A 20913-nucleotide genomic window follows, 5' to 3' on the forward strand; every position below is an offset into this window, starting at 1 on the left:
ATCACTGTCTAATATTGTTTTCTCTGAATGTTGCAGAGACCCCCCGGATGGGCAGAGGTTTTTGGAGACTGAATTCATCACTCCTGGAGGAAGCAGAGATAAGACAGTCCTTTGAGGATTTTCTGCAGAGCCAGGTACCATTACTGGATCTCTGTAGCAGTAAGTCAGAGTGGTGGGAGATGTTCAAGAGGAGGGCGGCAAGGTTCTTCCGAGAGCTCTCCAACCTCAGATGCCTGGACAGGTACCGCCTGTACAACGGCCTGAGGAGGAAACTCGAACATCTCGTTTCGACTGGAGGTAGCCGCGAGGAGATCTCCAGAGTGAAATCTTTGCTCAAGAAGTGCCAGTACGATAGACACGCATCCTTGGTTTTTGAGAGGGATTTCGGGAAGTACCGCTCGCCCGACCCTTACAGAAACTGTAGGATGTCAGTGAATAGTAAAGTGGTCACTGGACTGATCGATAGTACAGGATCCCTGAATCGATCCAGATCAGGGATTCTGGAGGTCGTCAGATCCTACTACTCGCAACTCTTGGGAAAGAGGGATCTAGATTCGGAAGTGATGTCGGCTTTCCTGGCTGAAACTGTCCCTGAGCCGGGGGTAGACACCTCTCTTGATGTTTTGACAGGAGAGATCAGAATAGAGGAAGTTAAACTGGCGATTGATGGGCTCCGGCTCAAAAAATCGCCAGGACCGGATGGACTAACATCCGAGTATTATAAGACCTTCAAGGACCTCTTGAGTCCCCTCTTGACGGAGGTATTAAATGAGTGTCTTTCCTCGGGCACTCTGCCAAAGTCAATGAGGAGGTCAGCTTTGATCCTTCTGGCAAAGGGTAAAGACTCGAGCCGTATTGAGAACTGGCGTCCCATAGCGCTTCTCAATACGGACAGGAAGGTTCTGGCAAAAGTGCTGTTTAATCGGTTGGTCAAGTTTGCACCCCAGCTCCTCTCGGGGGCCCAGCATTGCTCTGTTCCAGGCCGTAGCACCTTTAGCGCTGTTCTTGGTGTCCGGGAGGCAGTGGAGCAGGGTAAGGCTGGTCACTGGAAGGGGTACTTGCTGTCCTTGGATCAGGCCAAAGCGTTTGATCGGGTTAATCACGAGTACCTCTGGTCAGTCCTTCTGAGATATGGCCTGCCAGTGGGGTTTGTTGATTGGCTGCGAACATTGTATGCAGGGGCTGAGACTTTCCCGCTGGTGAACGGTTGGCTTGGCCGCCCTTTTGAGGTGGGTTCCGGTGTCCGTCAGGGCTGTCCTCTAAGTCCCCTGTTGTATGTGTTTGCGATAGATCCCTTTCTTAGGAGGGTTGATCGTGGACCTATAGCAGGGGTCGGGATGGACCGGGCGGTGCCGGAGGCTACCCTGAGGGCAGTGGCATACGCCGATGATGTCACGCTCTTCGTATCCTCAAGGGAGGAGGCGGAGTTTGTGGTGTCGGAGGTGGATGCCTACTCAGAGGCATCCGGGTCCAGAGTCAACTGGGATAAGTGCAAAAGTCTCTGGTTAGGAAGGGGGGATCCTGTGTTTGATCTCCCGGACACTCTTCCGGTGCCCCAGACTTCAGCAAAAGTTCTTGGCATCAAATTTGGCCAGGGGGATTACCCCATGCAAAATTGGGTAGACAGGCTGGATGGTGCCACTCAGAAGGTAAACCAGTGGAAGGGTTGGTCTTTGACCCTTCGGGAAAGAGTTAGCCTGATCAAAACATACCTGCTCCCTTTATTCATCTACCTGGGCAGCGTATGCATTTTGCCAGAACCTCTCTGGACCCGGGTCTACAACTTGTTCTTCCTAATGTTGTGGGGGAATAGGTTGAACCTGATCAGGAGAGATGTTACATACCGCACGAGGAGACTAGGGGGGTTATCTATGGTCAACCCCGTGGTGTTTCTTGTAGACACCTTTTTTAAGATTAACATAGGCAACCTCTGGCAAGAAAGGGCTCCTCTGTGGGTCTACTCCTGCCGGGGATGGTTTCGGCCCTTCTTCCAGGAATGGGAGACAGGAGGGCGAGTGAAGGACCTTCGCACGCAGCATGGATATCTCCCGGCTTACGCTACCTTGGTTCTGAAGGTGATACGCCGGTGGGGTCTGGGGATGTGGGAGATCAGGACTCTGACGAGGAGGCTCCTCGACGAAAGAGTCCTGTTGACTCATTTCCAGAAGCCCCTGGCGCTCAAGGACTGCCCAAGTCGGGACCTGGAGGGAGGGTTACGTTTACTGAATTCAACCCGGGTCCCCTTGAAGTTTTGGGACTTGGCTTGGCGCTGCTTTCACGGGAGACTGTATGTAAGGGGTAACTTGAAGAGCAGGCCTCTGATTGACAGGGGTTGCCCCCGTCAGGAGTGCAGCGACGTGCTGGAAAGCATGGAGCATTTCCTGCTTCAGTGCCCCTTTAATACAGAGGTATACCAACGGGTAGGGGTCTCCATAGGCTGGCATCAGCTGGCACACCTCTCCTATGCGGAGTGGGCTTATGGAGCCTTCAGAGGTCTTGGTGGCAGGGACCGCTGCACTTTATTTCTAGTTAGCCTAGTGGTCAGGTTCCACATCTGGAGTGCACGGTGCCTGATTTCGACGGAACTGAAAGTCCTCCCCGTGGATACGGTATGTAGGAACATCCTGGGTGACCTGGTGAAGGTGCGTTCTTTGGAGTATGAGAGGCTGGGCACATCTAAAGCTTCTCTCCTATGGAGAGGGCTTGTATTTCGTTAGGGACAGTCTTTTCTTAATCTTCTAGGGGCAGAGTAGGGAGAGAGGAGGGACAGGATAGGGAGAGAGGAGGGATAGGGCAGGGACAGTTTTCCATGAAGGGTCAGACTGAGGGGCAGACTAAGGACAGTCTAGGGCAAATTAGGGAGAGAATAGGGACACCTTTTTAAATTCAAGGGATAGAACATTGTGATGTCTGTGCCCGGCTTATCACCTCCAATCCCGGTGGGGGGCTGTGAGTGCACCATGAAGCTTTTTGTTTTGGTATGGGCAAAATGGAATGAAGTAGGGCTGCAGGAGAGCCGACCTTAGGCTTTCGGGTTATGTATATAGTATATATTATGTATGTTGGTTGGAGTGTATTATGCTTTTGTATATATTGTATATTGTATATATTCACGTTCTGGGTGGTAGGTAGGTTGGGTGGGGAGTTGGGGGGAGAGGGATTCACGCCTCGAGCCGTAGCCTGGCACGTCCCGAACATTGAACTCTGGGCACGGACTGGTGGAGCGGGCATGGCCCCCAGGCTGCGGCAGGCACAGTGTGCTATTTCTAAAAAAAAAAAAAAAAAAAAAAAAAAAAAAAAAAAACCCTGGTGTGGCTTGGCACATCCTGAACTAAGAACTCTGGGCATGGACTGGTGGAGCAGGCTTGGCCCCCAAGCTGCACTGGGGACCCAAAAAAAAAAAAAAAAAAAAAAAAAAAAAAAAAAAACCAAGCATATTTTTAGTTAGTTATTTATGCCAGTTTGGCTCGGTCTTTCTGTTTGAATTTGCTTATTTATGTTGCTATTTCAGTTATTTCTGCTGTTTATGTTATTGCTTAAGTTTTGTTCTGTGTGGGTGCAGTGCGGTACGGCTGGACCTGGAGGTATAGTTTACAGGGTTTATGTAGTTATAGTTTCCTTAGTTTTATATTTTAGGTATATACTTGTAGATTGTGTTATATGTAGAGTGTGTATGTGTGTGGGTGTGTACGGCGGGGAGGAAACCCGGATATGGACATTTTACTTTGTTTATGGATCACGGACTGTGGGGGAAGGGCCTTATATTGCTTTATATGGTTATTCTTATTGTTACAGTTTGTCTTTGTTGTGTTTTTTACTTTTATAATAAAAGATCTACAGGATGTAACTCAGGAGCAGTACAGGATAAGTAATGTATGTACACAGTGACCCCACCAGCAGAATAGTGAGTGCAGCTCTGCAGTATAATACAGGATGTAACTCAGGAGCAGTACAGGACACGTAATGTATGTACACAGTGACTCCACCAACAGAACAGTGAGTGCAGCTCTGGAGTATAATACAGGATGTAACTCAGGATCAGTACAGGATAAGTAATGTATGTACAAAGTGACTCCACCAGCAGAATAGTGAGTGCAGCTCTGGGGTATAATACAGGATGTAACTCAGGAGCAGTACAGGATAAGTAATGTATGTTCAAAGTGACTCCACCAGCAGAATAGTGAGTGCAGCTCTGGGGTATAATACAGGATGTAACTCAGGGTCAGTACAGGATAAGTAATGAAGGTACACAGTGACTCCACCAGCAGAATAGTGAGTGCAGCTCTGGAGTATAATACAGGATGTAACTCAGGATCAGTACAGTATAAGCAATGTATGTACACAGTGACCTCACCAGCAGAATAGTGAGTTCAGCTCTGAAGGATAAAACAGGATGTAACTCAGGAGCAGTACAGGATAAGTAATGTATGTACACAGTGACTCCACCATCAGAATAGTGAGTGCAGCTCTGGAGTATAATACAGGATGTAACTCAGGGTCAGTACAGGATAAATAATGTATATACACAGTGACTCCACCATCAGAATAGTGAGTGCAGCTCTGGAGAATAATACAGGATATAACTCAGGATCAGTACAGTATAAGTAACTTTGTAGCACTCTTTTGCCTGGATTTTCGGTGTGGGGGCTTGAAATATAAGCCCTACCCCGAAAATAAGCCCTGTCTACATTAAAAAAAATAATAATACATCGCCTAAGAGGCGCTGTCAGCTCCTCGCATGTCTTCTCTGATGCTTTTCCCTCAGCACTTCCTGGTTTGGAGATTCAAAATGCCCACCTCCAGAAAGCGCTGGCTATGATTGGTTCTCGAGCACCGAGGCTCAGCTAAGCAGAGCCCGTGCTCATTTTCCTACAGTAAAAGTTGCAACACAAAGAAAGGCTCCATAGGGAAGATGGGCTACAAAAAACAATCAAGGCTGTATAGAGCATGCCATGATTTTGCATTCTAGCCATCACTATTACTACTAAGGTCACATTTACTATGGAGGATACTGTGGGGGTCACATTCATTACTGGGATCACTGTGGGGGGTCATTATTACTACTGGGGCCACTATGGGGATCACATTTACTACTGAGGCTACTGTGGGGGTCACTATTACTACTGAGGCTACTGTGGGGTCACTGTGGGGGGGTCATTATTACTACTGGAATCACTGTGGGGAGTCACTAATACTGCTGAGCCTACTGTGGGGGTCATTATCACTACTGAGGCTACTGTGAGGGTCACTATTGTTACTGAGGTCACTGTGGTGGGCACTATTACTAAAGAAACCACTGTGGGGATCATTATTACTACAGGGATCACTGTGGGGGGTCACATTTACTACTGAGGCTACTGTGGGGGGTCACTATTATTACTGGAGTCACTGTGGGGGTTAATATTACTAATGAAGCCACTGTGGGGGTCATTATTACTACTGGGCTCACTGTGGGGGGTCACTATTACTACTGGGGCCACTGTGGGTGTCACATTTACTACTGAGGCTACTTTGGGGGTCACATTTACTACTGAGGTTACTGTGGTGGTCACTATTATTACTGGGGTCACTGTGGTGTGTCATTAATACTACTGAGGCCACTGTGGGGTTCACTATTACTACTGGGATCACTCTGAGGGGTCACTGTTACTACTGGGGCCACTGTGGGGGTCACATTTACTACTAAGGCTACTGTGGGGGTCACTGTTACTACTGAGACTACTGTGGGGGTCACCATTTACTACTACGTCCACTGTGGGGATCACTATTACTACTGGGGCCACTGTGGGGGTCACATTTACTACTAAGGCTACTGTGTGGGTCACTGTTACTACTGAGACTACTGTGGGGGTCACCATTACTACTAAGTCCACTGTGGGGATCACTATTACTACTGGGTCACTGTGGGGGTCACATTTACTACTGAGGCTACTTTGGTGGTCACTATTATTACTGGGGTTACTGTGGTGTGTCACTATTACTACTGAGGCCACTGTGGGGGTCACTATTACTACAGGGATCACTGTGGGGAGTCACTATTACTACTGAGGCTACTGTGAGGGTCACTATTATTACTGAGGTCACCGTGGTGGGCACTATTACTAAAGAAGCCACTGTGGGGATCATAATTACTACAGGGATCACTGTGGGGGTCACATTTACTACTGAGGCTACTGTGTGGGGGTCACTATTATTACTGGGGTCACTGTGGGGGTTAATATTACTAATGAAGCCACTGTGGGGGTCATTATTACTAATGGGCTCACTGGGGGGGGGGGTCACTATTACTACTGGGGCCACTGTGGGTGTCACATTTACTACTGAGGCTACTTTGGGGGTCACATTTACTACTGAGGTTACTGTGGTGGTCACTATTATTTCTGGGGTCACTGTAGTGTGTCATTATTACTACTGAGGCCACTGTGTGGGTCACTAATACTACTGGGATCACTCTGGGGGGTCACTGTTACTACTGGGGTCACTATGGGGGTCACATTTACTACTAAGGCTACTGTAGGGGTCACTGTTACTACTAAGGCTACTGTGGGGGTCACCATTACTACTAAGTCCACTGTGGGGATCACTATTACTACTAAGGGCACTGTGGGGGTCACTATTACTACTGGGATCACTGTGGGGAGTCACTATTACTACTGAGGCTACTGTGCAGGTCACTATTATTACTGGGTTTACTGTGGGGGTCCCATTTACTACTGGAGCTACTGTGGGGTCACTATTATTACTGGGGTCACTGTGGGGGGTCACTATTACTAAAGAAGCCACTGTGTGGATCATTATTACTACAGGGATCACTATGGGGGTTACATTGACTACTGAGGCTACTGTTGAGGTCACTTTTATTACTGCAGTCACTGTGGGGGTTACTATTACTAATGGGTCCACTGTGGGGGTCGTTATTACTACTGGGCTCACAGTGGGGGGTTACTATTACTACTGGGGCCACTGTGGGGGTCACATTTACCACTGAGGCTACTTTGAGGTTCACCATTACTACTGGGGCCACTGTGGGGGTCACTATTACTACTGGGGCCACTGTGGGGTCATATTTACTACTGAGGCTAGTGTGGGGGTCACTGTTACTACTGAGACTACTGTGGGAGGTCAGCTTTACTACTAAGGCCACTGTGGGAGTCACTATTACTACTGGGCCACTGTGGGTGCACTAATATTACTGGTACTACTAGGGGAGGCACTATTACTACTATGGCCACAGTGGGGGTCACTATTAATACTAAGGCTACTGCGGGGGCCACTATTATTACTGGCATCACTGTTGAAGTCACTCTTACTACTGAGGATACTGTGAGTGTCACTATTACTACTGGCGCCACTGTGGGGGTCACCATTACTACTGTGGCCACTGTGGGGGTCACAATTACTACAGGCCAAAGTTACAGATTTTGACAGTTTTTTGGATGCAGAAATGCTGCCGAATTTGCTCCCTGTCTTTTTTGAACCGGCCCTGTACTTTTTATAATGACGAAAGTAAACTCGTATATCATGTTAGGCCCCACTCAATGACCACACCCCTCTGTCCCGCATTGACCCCGGGAAAATTTGGTCAACTTATACACAGTGACTCCACCAGCAGAATAGTGAGTGCAGCTCTGGAATATAATACAGGATGTAACTCAGGATCCGTACAGGATAAGTAATGTATGTACACAGTGACTCCACCAGCAGAATAGTGAGTGCAGCTCTCAAGTATAACACAGGATGGAACTTGGGGTCTGCATAGGATAAAGTAATGAATGTACACAGTGACTCCACCAGCAGAATTTTGAGTGCAGCTCTGAAATATAATATATAATATAATTCAAGATCAGTACAGGATGGATGTGGCAGAAGTAAATGGTATGACATGATGTAAAATGAGAAGAAAAGCAAAGCATGTGAAAAGTCATGCAGAAGTAACAATCTGGTCTACAAGCGTCCTGGGATGCGCCTCTGTCCACTCACCGGGTCTCCTCCCCTTCCAACAGTTTCCGGTAGGTGGCAATCTCAATGTCAAGTGCCAGCTTGGTGTTCATTAGATCCTGGTATTCTTTCACTTTCAGAGCCATATCCTGCTTTGCCCTTCTTAAGGCGTCTTCCAGGTCCTGAGCATGACTCTTGGCATTCTGGATAGCTTGATCCCCAGTCTCCTCTGTATGGGCGATGGTGTTCTCCAGATTGGTTCTCTGAGAGTTAAAGACGAAGAGGACTGGATGAAAAAGTTGGCAAAAATTCACTTTAACTCGATTTGGTCATTTTGCTGTCAAAAAAGACTCTGGAAACTAGGGGAAGGCCCACCTGATCTGGGGCCACCGTGCCCAGAGGTTCAGTACACAGAGGCTCCTCTATGGCACGTATACCTTGAGTATTAGTGAATTCAAACTAATGTGACTTTAAAGACTGGAGAAAACGAAATACAGCTCTCTGAGCAGGAACAGGAAGTAGTAAGTCTGTACGGCTATCCTGCAGTGTGGGGAGCTGTGGATGCTCCCCTGAGTCTGTGCCACCATGCTGTGGCCCTGATAACATTGGATACTCTGCATGGCATACTTTCTACTAATGTCTGATAGACTTCAGCTGGTATTTCCCTGAATTCATCCTGCAATTGCCTGGCAAGTTCTCGGCAAAAGTGCAAGAAGCGTCGTCAGTGGACAGCTGAGCAATGGAAAATTGTTCTATGGTGTGACGAATCACACTACTGTATCTTCACATCCAATGAAGGTACCTGGGTGTGGAGGATCCTGTGAGACGCCCTTTGCCTGAGTGTGTTGTGCTAACAGTTAAGTACAGCGGATCTTTGAGATGAACTGGAACGTCGGGTCAGGAAATATGAACAGCGTCCATTTGCAGGATGAATTCAGGGAAATACCAGCTGAAGTGTATCAGACGTTAGTAGAAAGTATGTCACCAAGAGTATCAGATCATTAGGGCCAAAGGAACCCCACTAAGTATTAACATATGGAAAATAAATACTACTTGTGATTCTTTCTCACCTGTCCAATTACCTTTGGTATGATAGCATACATTATCTTAGAGAGTAGGATGACTGTTCTTAAAGGGCCCTTTTACCTGATTTTTCAGGGCCTCATTATCACTGTTGACACGTTGTATCATCCGGTGAAGATCCACTACCTCATTCTTCAGAGCCTTTAACTCATCCCCTGCCCGTTTACCCTGATTGATCAAATCATCAATCTGCAGACAAAATAATTGAAATACGATTGACATACAGCAAGAGATACAATGTATACAGGGGAGGGGTATGTATAGGAAAAAGGCCATGTAGCAAAAAGACAAAATGTGCCCTCCGGCAGGTTCACATTATCAACCTCCCATCATTTAAGTCTTGATTCACCCAAAAACACCCATAAATTCTCCCCGAAATGCCTGTTTTAGGGTACGTAGGCAGAGGGAGGGGATGGCTGGGAGTGACAGACACATTATAAGGCTTGGTGCACCTTGCTCTTGTACCAGTGCTCGGCCTCCTGTCGGCTCTTCTCCGCCATGGTCTGGTACTGCTCCCTGACCTCATCCATAACGTTCTTCATCTCCAGGTCTCGGTTATTGTCCAGTTCTACCGTTACTTTGTCGCTGTACACTTGAGATTGCAACTCCCGTATTTCCTGCGGTAGAGAAAAGCCAAAAGAAATACATAACGTATCTCAACGTCAACTCAATACATTAGAAGATCCCGCTAACTACAAGTCATCGGCCCATTTTGATGCGTTTTAGGTAACATCTACTTATTAAAAGTTACTTTTTATATTCTAATTCTGAAAAATAGGAAACAAAAGTGATTCCAGAACCCGAAGACAAAAAGTCTGGACTCCAGACTGATATGTTACCTGCAGTGGTACGTTACAACAGACTGTTAGGACAGGAGGGAGATCTGATGATGTGTTTAGGAATGTCTAGCCTCCTTATAGTATTCGTGCCCCTCAATAATCCCCTCACTGTAATAATGCCCTTCAGTAACCCCCTGACTGTAATAGTGCCCCTCTGTGACCCCCTAACTGTAATAGTGCCCCTCTGTGACCTCCTCACAGTAACAATACCCCGTAGTGACCATTTCATAGCAAAAATGCCCCTCAGTAACCCCCTCACAGCTATAGTGGCCCTCAGTGTTTCCTCACAGTAATAGTGCCCATCAGTGTCCATCTCACAGTAAGTGTGCCTCTTAGTAACCCCCTCACATTAATAGTGCCCCTCAGTCTATCCACACAGTAACAGTACCCATCAGTGACCCCGAACAGTAACAGTACCCATCAGTGACCCCCTCACAGTAATTGTGCCCCTTAGTGATACCCTCACAGTAATTGTGCCCCTTAGTGATACCCTCACAGTAATTGTGCCCCTTAGTGATACCCTCGCAGTAATAGGGCTCCTTACTGTCCCTCTCACACTAATAGTGCCCTCTTATGGCCCCATCAATAATTAAGCCCCCTTTTATGTAGTAATTTACAAAACACCCTTTTTGCTCCCACCTCTCTGGTCTGTGCTTCTCTGTTGCCTACTCACTTTCAGGTAGCGCAATCACATCATGTGATCCCTGCAGCCAATCCCTGGTCTTAGCGTTGGTATGACTGAGGCGAGGGATTGGCTGCAGCGTTCACGTGATGGACATATGTTTGTACTACCCAGAAGTGAGTGTGAGATGAAAGCGGCACGGATCAGAGTGGACCGGGAGTGCATAGGCTGTTTTTAATTTTGCTCCATTCCCTGCAGGTCATGTCTGCTGTCTCCTGAGACAGGGGGGGGGGGGGGGGTTCAGCCCCCAAAATCTGGGAAGATTGGGAAGCCTGCTGTTTGGTTTTCAGACTGAATGTAAAGAAAAACATTTACTGTCTGCAAGCACAATTATTGAAATTTATGAGGAATTGAAACACAAACTAAATTAGAAAGTTGCAGAACTTTTCATTATGAGATTAACCCTGTAACTCCCTGTACTTCTCAGACTTTAACACATTTATTGATTTATATACCCCTCCATTAGCTGAAGGACTACATTACACAAAAGTCTCACTGATTTCAGCGGGCTCAGTGTAGAGTCAGCTGCTTCCTCTGGGTTCAAGGGCCCAGGGGTGTAGCTGGAGGGAAAGGAAGGGGGGGGGGAGGGGCATGTGCCCTGGTGCAGTCAAGATTGAAGGGGAGAGGGTCAGGCAGGGCATGTGCCCAGAGTACAGTCAAGACTGAGGGAGAGGGGCAGCCTGTAAATTTAACCCCTCCCCCCCCCCCCCCTCCCATCCTCCCCAAGAGTTTACCAGGAACAGAGCTTGTTCTGCAGGAAAAGGATATTAAAGTTTTGGACAAACTGAGCTTGTTCTAATTCCAACGGCTAAAGATCCGATTGAGCTACAAACTAGCTTTAGGCTTCATCTTAAAGCCAGGATACTAGGCATCTCTAAAGCATGTCTATAGAACCAGAGCTACAGCCGTTTGAAGTAGGGTCGGGAATATTGAATTTACAGCTGTCATGTCGGATACAAAGTAGCGTGGAAGGAGGGGGAGTCTCCCTGCACCTGGAAGTGAAGACTGAAGTTTCCTGGAGAAGTGGCCAAACTATTTCTTTAGCTACGGGTGACTGAAAGCCTAGCTACGCCTCTGCAGGGCCCCATAATGAGCGGATCACTGGAAGACAGGAGTCATTCTGTACTTTACCTCCTTATACAGCTGCTTCAGAACATCTATCTCATCCGTCAGGCTTTCCAGCTTGGATTCATTGTCCACTTTTTGGAGATAAGTGTCATCCAGGTCCTGAAGGGCAGAATGGAAAGCAATGTCATTATAATGTGAAGGGAAGACCCTGCATATATATGACGGCGCCCTTGAAGTGAGTCCATACTTCACAGGCCGACTAAGGTTACCCCAGATCTTGGAGTGTGACTTATCAGCATATTTTTAATTGGGGGAATCCACGGTGGATTTTTCTGCATAGACTTTGCCTTTAAAACCACAGCAGGAATCTGCTACTAAACCGTGTATTTCAGCCACAGATTTGCTGCACTGTTAGTCGCGGACACACTCTGGTTTAGTAATTGTCAATTAACTAATCCACGGGCGGATTTCCCAATGTGAATTTGGCAGGGAATTTGCATCAAGAAGCGACTTGTCACTTGTTTTTTTAAACAGATTAGTCTGCAACCCCTGTGGATTCCTCATCAAATCCATGGCCAATCTGATCCGAATTACCTTCCAGGAGAATCTGGAATCTGCGCCATTGTCTACATGGTGCAGATTTGTTCCAAATGTCAAATCTATATGTTGAAAAAAAAGAGTCATGTCACTTCTAGACATGGAATCCACATCGGGAAATCCAGACCCAGATTTGCCCAATTTTTCATATTGGATCATTCCATAAAAAGATAGATATAACACAGAGATCTAGATCATCACGTTCATATTGTAACAAGTTCTATCAGCCTTTCTGAAAAAATATTTAATTCCAATCTTACTGCAGCCTGTGGCATGATGCCATATGCTGCCTGTCACACTGTGGAATAATTGTATTACACTATAAAATAAGTAAAAAGGAGTAAAAATAAGTTAAATTAAAAAGTTACATTAAAAAAATCAAAACGGGATGTTCAGTGTCCCACTGATGCAGACATCCAGCTTGGCTGAATAGAGAGAAGGCCCGAGGATCAGATGGTCGGCGGGGATCCTTAGCGGCCGACCCTTGCTGATCAACTATTAATGACCTATCCTGAGGAAGGGTCATCTATAGTAAATGCCTTGGAAACCCCTTTCAGCTTTATAATTTAGCTATAAGCTATGTATGCAGCAGACCCCGCAGTCCACGTCACGCACCTTCTTCGTAAGCACAAAATCATTTTCTAATTGATTCCGTCTGTTGATTTCATCCTCGTATCTGCAGAAACAAAACAGGAATGAAGTAGATTATTGAGGGGTTCGATACTCGGAGGTGCTGGGCGCTAGCAAATATTCAAGGCCCCTTGGGTCTCCACTGTCCATTTTCCCAGATTTTGGATCATTGTAGTGTTTCTGTTTGAGCACTATATAGCAGTAGTATATAAGCACGGTTTAGTGGAATTATTTACTTACAGGGGATCATGTGCTGTTTAGCATGTGGTCAGTATGCCCAGTCAGAAGTCTTAGCTGTACCAATACTGATGTTGAGGATTGGCCACAGCGATCACTCGCCCAAGAAGTGAGCAAAAGACCAGAGCAATGCAGACTGGAGGGAGAAGAAGGGGTGAGGATAGACTGTTTTTTTACTTTACTGCACAAAAGGGAGCAGTTTAATCAAGAGGGGTCATGCTGGAGCACTATTACTGTGAGGAGGACACTGAGGGGCACTATTATTGTGAAAAAGTTCACTAGGGGGCACTATTACTGTGAGAGGAACACTGAGGAGCACTATTACTGTGAGACGGGTCACTGAGAGGCACTATTATTGTAACGGGTCTCTAAGGGGCACTATTACTGTGAGGAGGTCACTGAGGGGCACTATTACTGTGAGGAGGTCACTGATGGGCACTATTACTGTGAGGTCACTAAGGGGCACTTATTGTGAAAAGGGTCACTGGGCGGCACTATTACTGTGAGGAGGTCACTGAAAGGCACTATTATTGTAACAGGTCTCTAAGGAGCACTATTACTGTGAGGAGGTCACTGAGGGGCACTATTGCTGTCAGGAGGTCACTGAGGGGCAACATTGCTGTGAGGAGGTCACTGAGGGGCACTATTGCTGTCAGGAGGTCTCTGAGGGGCACTATTACTGTGAGGAGGTCACTGAGGGGCACTATTGCTGTCAGAAGGTCACTGAGGGGCACTATTGCTGTCAGGAGGTCACTAAGGGGCAACATTGCTGTGAGGAAGTCACGGAGAGGCACTATTGCTGTCAGGAGGTCTCTGAGGGGCACTATTACTGTGAGGAGGTCACTGAGGGGCACTATTACTGTGAGGAGGTCACTGAGGGGCACTATTACTGTGAGGAGGTCACTGAGGGGCACTATTACTGTGAGGAGGTCACTGAGGGGCACTATTGCTGTGAGGAGGTCTCTGAGGGGCACTATTGCTGTGAGGAGGTGACTGAGGGGCACTATTGCCGTGAGGAGGTGACTGAGGGGCACTATTGCTGTGAGGAGGTGACTGAGGGGCACTATTGCTGTGAGGAGGTGACTGAGGGGCACTATTGCCGTGAGGAGGTCACTGAGGGGCACTATTGCCATGAGGAGCTCACTGAGGGGCACTATTGCTGTGAGGAGGTGACTGAGGGGCACTATTGCCGTGAGGAGGTCACTGAGGGGCACTATTGCCATGAGGAGCTCACTGAGGGGCACTATTGCCGTGAGGAGGTCACTGAGGGGCACTATTGCCGTGAGGAGTTCACTGAGGAGCACTACTATTGCTGTGAGGAGGTCACTGAGGGGCACTATTACTGTGAGGGGGTCACTGACAGACACTATTACTGTGAGGTAGACACGAAGGGGCACTATTACTGTGAGGGTTTTTACTGAAGGGCACTATTACTGTGAGGCAGGGACTTAAGGGGCACTGTTACTGTGAGGGGGACACTGAGAGGTATTATTTTTGTGAGGGGGTCACTGAGTGGCACTATTACTGTGAGGCGGACACTGAGGGGTACTATTACTGTGAGGGGGACACTGAGAGGTATTATTATTGTGAGGCGGTCACTGAGGGGCGTTATTATTGTGAGGCGGCCACTCATGGGCACTATTATTGTGAGGGGTGCACTAAGGGGCACTATTACTGTGAGGGGGTCATTGACGGGCTTATTATTGTGAGGGGGGTCACTGAGGGGCACTATTACTGTGAGGGAGCTCTAAGGGATATTATTACTGTTAGGCGGACACTGAGGGGCACTATTACTGTGAAAAGGATGCCATTACTGTGAGAGAGTCTCTAATAGGCACTACTTATGTGGGGGTGCACAAGGGGTGTAGCTTAGCATAGAACAGGTGTGGCCTAATGTAAAAAAAATCCCACATTGCCAGAATTGGTTGCATATAGCTGAAGCTACCCCTGAACCTCTTCCACCTTTAGATCCAACACCCCAACATATGTGCCTAACATCCCAGCATGCACTCTGCTCCTCTGCCCTGCATTGAAGGATGTACCGGCCCTTGAGCTCCTCCACCACGGCCTGCATGTTGTGGAGCTCGGCCTGCAGCTTGTCCTTCTCATGCAGGAGGCCGTCGATCTGCTGCTTCAGCTGGTTGCTGGACATCAGTGCGATCTGATCAATGTTAGACTTGTAGGTGTCCTTCTCCTTCAGGAGATGCAGTTGGGTCTTTAGGATCTTGTTGTGTCGCTCCAGGTCCCGCACCTGTCAGTGAACAGATAACAGGAGGATCATCCATCATGTGATGCTTTACAATTATTATATCAACATGTTGTAGGAAGGTATGGAAGGTTACACATGAATGCAGAATCAGACTACAAAGAGTTGCGTTGTAGTCTGTTACCGTGGAGACACCTCAATCATGGGAGGAGCTGTGGACACAAAACAGAAGAAAGAAAGCTGCTTCATATTGTATGGTGGGTGCATAGGACAACAAAAGTGACTGCGAAGATGGATATAGATAGTAGAGAACTTGCAGTGGAAAAGGTTGCACTTTTTTGCTCATACTTGTAGTTCAGCAGAAGCCAGAGGGCCCAACTATTATACTTGTTATTATCTCTCAGGGCATGGACATTTCTCCAGGCCAACTATTATACATTCATGTTACCATATGAATAGGAAGAGGCTGTACAGGTGGAGTGTTTCTGGGTTGTGCAAATGGAAAGATAGAACAATACCACTGCAGTGCCACCTATTGGAAGGCACCATTCCTGCAATTCAATGTCAGACTTTTTTAAACAAGTCTTGTAAGACCCAATGTCCACTTGAGGCTTTAATTTGCGGAACCCACCTGGGTGACCCACGCGGGAGATCTGCAAATCAAAGCCGCCCATAGGGATGTATTAGCATCCGCAAATGATTTAAAAGCATGCGGATGCCATTTTCTCCCAGTGTGTGGATCGCAGCATGCTCCATTTTGGCCATGGATTCTGCGGGACGTCTTCCATTGAAGCCCATGAAAGCCGCCATATCCGCGGCACAGCCACAGTTGTCATTTTGGCTGTGCCGCAGATCCGCTGGAAAGCAGAACATAAAAAAAAAATTAAAAATGCACTGCGCATGCGTCCGGCTGAAGAAAGAAGATCCACGCGGGAGCCAGAGAGGTAAGAAAACCTTTTTTTTTCCCAATGTCTGCGGGCACGGCTGGATTCTGCTGTGGGATTCAGCAGTGGACATTGGGCCTAACAATAACTGGGAATTGTAAGCCAAAGCCAGAGTAACCATACACAGCCGTTTTTTTGGGGGTGATTGCCCCCCATCATTGTGCAGTAGGTTTATGGCTTGGATAGTGAGAGGCCTGTGATGTGAATCAGGAAGGGTATCGTTTCTCCTTAAGGAGAGCACCTAGAAGGCGTGTGTGGAGAATTCTGGGAAATATGCAAATGAGAAGATGGAACAAGATCTCTGCAGCGCCACATGCACTTACGATAGGAAAGAGATAGATTGCTGACGTTTTATGGCACGTGTGATCCTCGTGTTTCCTAGAAGCAGTTTTGTGGATGTTCTTATTGGCAGGGAAGAGCCGGAACAGGAAGGGGGTCTGAGTTTTAGCAGAAGCTGCAAGTGACAGTAGACGTATTTTCCTGGCGTTCGGGTGGTTCCTGTGTCAGGGCCTCCAATACAGCCACCAGTTCTGGGTTAAGCCTGCGGATAGTCCCGTAAGGACTTGGAGAATCTTTGGTTCAGACGTGGAGATTCTACACCGTTCAGAGTTCGTATTGCCCATGGGCGGTGCAGCCCGCCACCCGCTACGGCCTTATCCTCACCTGGAGGACATAGAAAAGTGCTAAAAACTACTCCGATTGTGAGTATTTGCGCGGCCGCGCTTCCTGGATCATACCTCATCACCGGACACACATAGACTTTGTTAGCTCCGCTGCGGATAGTGATTGTGCCGCATAAAGCGCCTGTGATTAACGGACTTGGATACTTTATCGTTATTTTAATCAGTTCATAACTGTTTAAGTGATTCTGATCCTGCGGATTGCAGACGTTCGGTACGCAGATTAACCCACTGTTATCTGTTTCAGCGGGACGGCTCGGCTCTTCATTTCCTGACATCGACCGCTCTTCTTAATGTTACAGGGCAAAATAGGAAACTTTTCCAAACTGAAAATAAATTTGTCTGGTAAACAGCCGTTGTTACGTCAGCCCGCCCTGGGCCGAGGAAAACCTTTCTCTAGCGCCACCAGTAGCCGGTGGTGCTCGGGGTTCCAACATCCAACCCACAGCAGGGCCTCTATTGGCTGCCATACCGTAGGGACCCCACTCTATCCTGGGGAATCCTGCATGTTGGGAGACCCTACCCCAAAAAGGCCACAAGAGGGCGCATGAGAGGCGTTGAGCTGAAAGCAAACACGATTGCTGGATATTTTATTACATATCAGGGTATGTTCCCACGTATCAGTAAATGTCCTCAACAGACAATCCTGTATCAAAACCATGACCAAAACAGAGATAATATCCGCGCTCTAGGTGAAAATTGTGATGCAGTTTTTGATGCACGTCTGAGCTGGAATAGGGTTTTCTCCAGCAGGCTTCAGGGTATTCTGCAGCTTCCTAATTGTGTAGAAACAGTATGCGCACACTGACCAGGTCAAACACGAGGTATCAGTCTCATGCTCAAAATGGCTCTTCTGGGAGAAACATCCAGACAGGCCCTTTTATTAAAAAGCATAACACCTGCCCTTTATGGGCATTTAACGGATTACATCAGTAACATATATATATTCTTATTCGCTGGGTTATATAGAATTCCCCGCCTCCCCCTCTCCCCACCTCTCTCAAGTAGGAGCCTTTGTCTCAATAACATGTGTCCAAATCTGAAACTGAAAGTAGATACCCCTTTGTTGTAGAAGGTCCTGTGTGGGGGATGGGGAGGGACTGGGAAAAACACTCAATATTGAATACAGGTATATATATAACACTATGACCTTTAACTCTTAGAGGCTGCTTGTGCAACTTATATATATATTCAGCTAACATTATACCACATATCTTTCACCATGTCATTGTCCGGCAAATTCCATGATGAGATTGTGTGGCCATCAACCCCCCACAGAGCTAAAAGTCATTACAACAGCATAATACATTTGGTTTATCCAAATCAATAGACATTTTATACTAACTAATTATCATGTCTACTACACGTCTGCAGCAGATTTCACCCTTTCAGTTGAATTCAAATTGAAGGAATGAAATGTGCTGCAGATCTGCAACAAATCAGTGATGTGTGAACGCGCCCTAGGGGATCCTTCGCATCGGGGCCCCTTCACATTTAGGCTCCATCACATCGTGGCCCTTGTTTTATGTTCCATTAGAGGAGCGACAATATGGGGAAAAGATTCCTTATTAATTCCCATTGATTTCAGTGCACTCTCCGGGGCTTCAGTTTTATTAAGTTCATTTCTGTTCCATTTGCTTTGCATTTTTTTCTGCTAAAAAAGTAAAGCGACCAGAAAGGACCCTTTTTTACATTTTTTATTTACATTTTAGTAAATGGGTGACGTAACTGAGCGGAAAGGTTTCCAATTGGTTCCGTTTTTATCTGTTTAAACGGAAAGCAAAACGCTGATGTGAACAAACTAAGAAACTAAAATAAATCAACTAAATAAAACATTCCTGGAGGAAGAGGAAGAAATGAAAAGTCCCGCACCTGAGCCAACAATGTGATGCAGCAGCAAATAAGGCAAATACAATTCTGGGATGTAGCAAGAGAAGCAGAGAGTCTAGATCCCGTGAGGTCATTATTTCCCTCTACTCTTCCACTCGGGCGATTGCAATATGACTACGAGATAATATACATAGCTCACACCCATCAGCAACAGCTATAGACAGCGTGAACACTGATCGTGGCTGTTAACCCTTTAAATGCCACTGTCAGTCCTGACAGCGGCATTTAAGTCCCCTGATTGAAGTTTGGAGGTCACAAATGCCCCCCTGCCCCCCTCCCATATGTGATTGTGATGTGCGGTTTGGTTGCAATGGCAGCCTGGGACCTTCTGAAGGACCCCAGCTCTGCCATGGCTGATTGCCATCAAACCATGCCTGTGGCATGACTTGATAGATTGTCTGTAAAATCGCAGAATAATGTAATGCTATGGCAGTATTGTACAGCATGAGTGATCATATGATTGTAAGTTCAAGTCCCCTGTGACAACTTAAAAAAAAGTTAAAATGAGTTTAAAAAAAAGTTTCATTATTAGAAAAAATAAAAGTTAAAGTTAAAAAGCCCCTTTCCCATATTTATAATAAAATAGTCAAAACAACAGAAAAAAAACTAAAGATATTTAGTATTGCTAAAGTCCGATCTATCAAAGTATGATCGTACGATTATCCCGTACGATGAACACTGTCCAGTAAAATAAAACACACAACGCCAGAATTGCGCTTCCTCGGTCCGCCCGTCTCCAAGAAAAAATATTATTAAAGTGATCAAAAGGTTGTCTGTACTCCGGAGCGGTACGAACCCTCTCACAGCTATGGGGACGGAAAAATAAAAAAGTTACGGCTGCCAGAAGATGGCAGCAGAGAGTAATTGTATCTTTTTCCAAAGATATTTTGTTTTTTAAAAGGAGTCCAGAAGAAAATGTTTTTTTTTCATAATTTTGGTATCGCAGTAATCGTACCGACCCACAGAGCACCATTATGTCATTCGTGCCGCAGTGTGCACCTCGTAGAAACAAGACCGCCCACAAAGATGGCGGAGTTGCATTTTTCCCATTTCACTTCACTTAGACTTTTAAAAAAGTTTTTCAGTACATTATACGGAAAAATACAACGCAAAAAACAACCGACAGCGACAAATAAATAAAGGAGTTAGGATTTTTTGAAAGTGGGGAGGAGAAACCGAAAATGAGGAAAAAAAAGGTCTTTAAGGGGTTAATTCCGTTTTTCTGTTCCAAAAACAGGACAGACTGATGGAATTTATTCCTCAACACAGACGTGAACGAGCCCTGAGACGCCAGCTGACATGGCTGGTGGGGGCCTGGCACAGCGACTCAGGGTACGTCTTTGCCCTGGCTTCGGCTGCAGGGGTTTGTTCACATCCCTCTGCCACGTGGCGCAGTGCCAGGCCTGTCTCTGCCCTGAGAACTGCACCGAGATTATCCAGGATCATGAAACCCAAACAGTGCGGCTGGGCACACAGGTGTAGTGCCCTGCTCAGGGAGGTTGGCAGAACAATGCCAGCTGGGAGGGTGCTGCCAGGGGATTATGCCGCCTGTGTTTGCTGAGGACGTTCCTCACAATGACCCAGTAATGTAATCGGATCCGGCCATTATTCCCCTGATGTTCCCACCGTTCTCTGTGTGTCCCCTGCCCAGGATTAGAGCGCAGCCCTGCGGTTGGCGTGTCACACGGGAGCAGAGCACACAAACGTGTCCCAGGCTCTGCCAGAACGCTCACTCCCCGCTGACAAATGACCGGCGGGCAGTAAAAGGATTTCTGCTTTCATGTAAGTCAATACAGATGAATCAACAGGTAATAAAGTTCCGCCTCACACTTTGTGCTTCAACTTCCCATCATTTTCAAATGCGTGCTTGCTGTCAGTGAATGGAAACATTCTGATCTGCATCCAGAGTATCAAAACCAGTGCAAACGTAAAGCAGTTGTGCCAGTTTATAAAGTTATCCCCTTAGGGGCAATATGATTGCGTGATGGTATGTGGGGGCATTATAACTGAGGGAGGACACATTGGGTACTATTATTGAGTTGGGGCATGCAAGTGTACCGCACAGGGGCATTATTACTGATTGGTGGTATGCAGGGGCACTATTATTGAGTGTGGCATC

At 46.9% G+C, this 20913-nt stretch overlaps 1 protein-coding gene across 1 annotated transcript in view; it reads right to left on the reverse strand.

Annotated features, from left to right (window-relative positions):
• Nucleotides 1-20913, reverse strand: part of LOC136576167 (keratin, type II cytoskeletal 8-like) — a 32103-nt gene that overhangs the window by 7236 nt on the left and 3954 nt on the right. Inside the window, exons 2-7 of the mRNA XM_066575238.1 lie at nucleotides 15117-15325; nucleotides 12823-12883; nucleotides 11674-11769; nucleotides 9474-9638; nucleotides 9085-9210; nucleotides 7981-8201 (exon numbers count right to left, since the gene is read on the reverse strand). Coding sequence (XP_066431335.1) covers nucleotides 7981-8201; nucleotides 9085-9210; nucleotides 9474-9638; nucleotides 11674-11769; nucleotides 12823-12883; nucleotides 15117-15325 — 878 coding nt within the window. The remainder of the gene's footprint in view (nucleotides 1-7980; nucleotides 8202-9084; nucleotides 9211-9473; nucleotides 9639-11673; nucleotides 11770-12822; nucleotides 12884-15116; nucleotides 15326-20913) is intronic.

This window comes from Eleutherodactylus coqui, chromosome 8 (genome assembly GCF_035609145.1).
Source record: "Eleutherodactylus coqui strain aEleCoq1 chromosome 8, aEleCoq1.hap1, whole genome shotgun sequence".
Taxonomy (NCBI): Eukaryota; Metazoa; Chordata; class Amphibia; order Anura; family Eleutherodactylidae; genus Eleutherodactylus; species Eleutherodactylus coqui.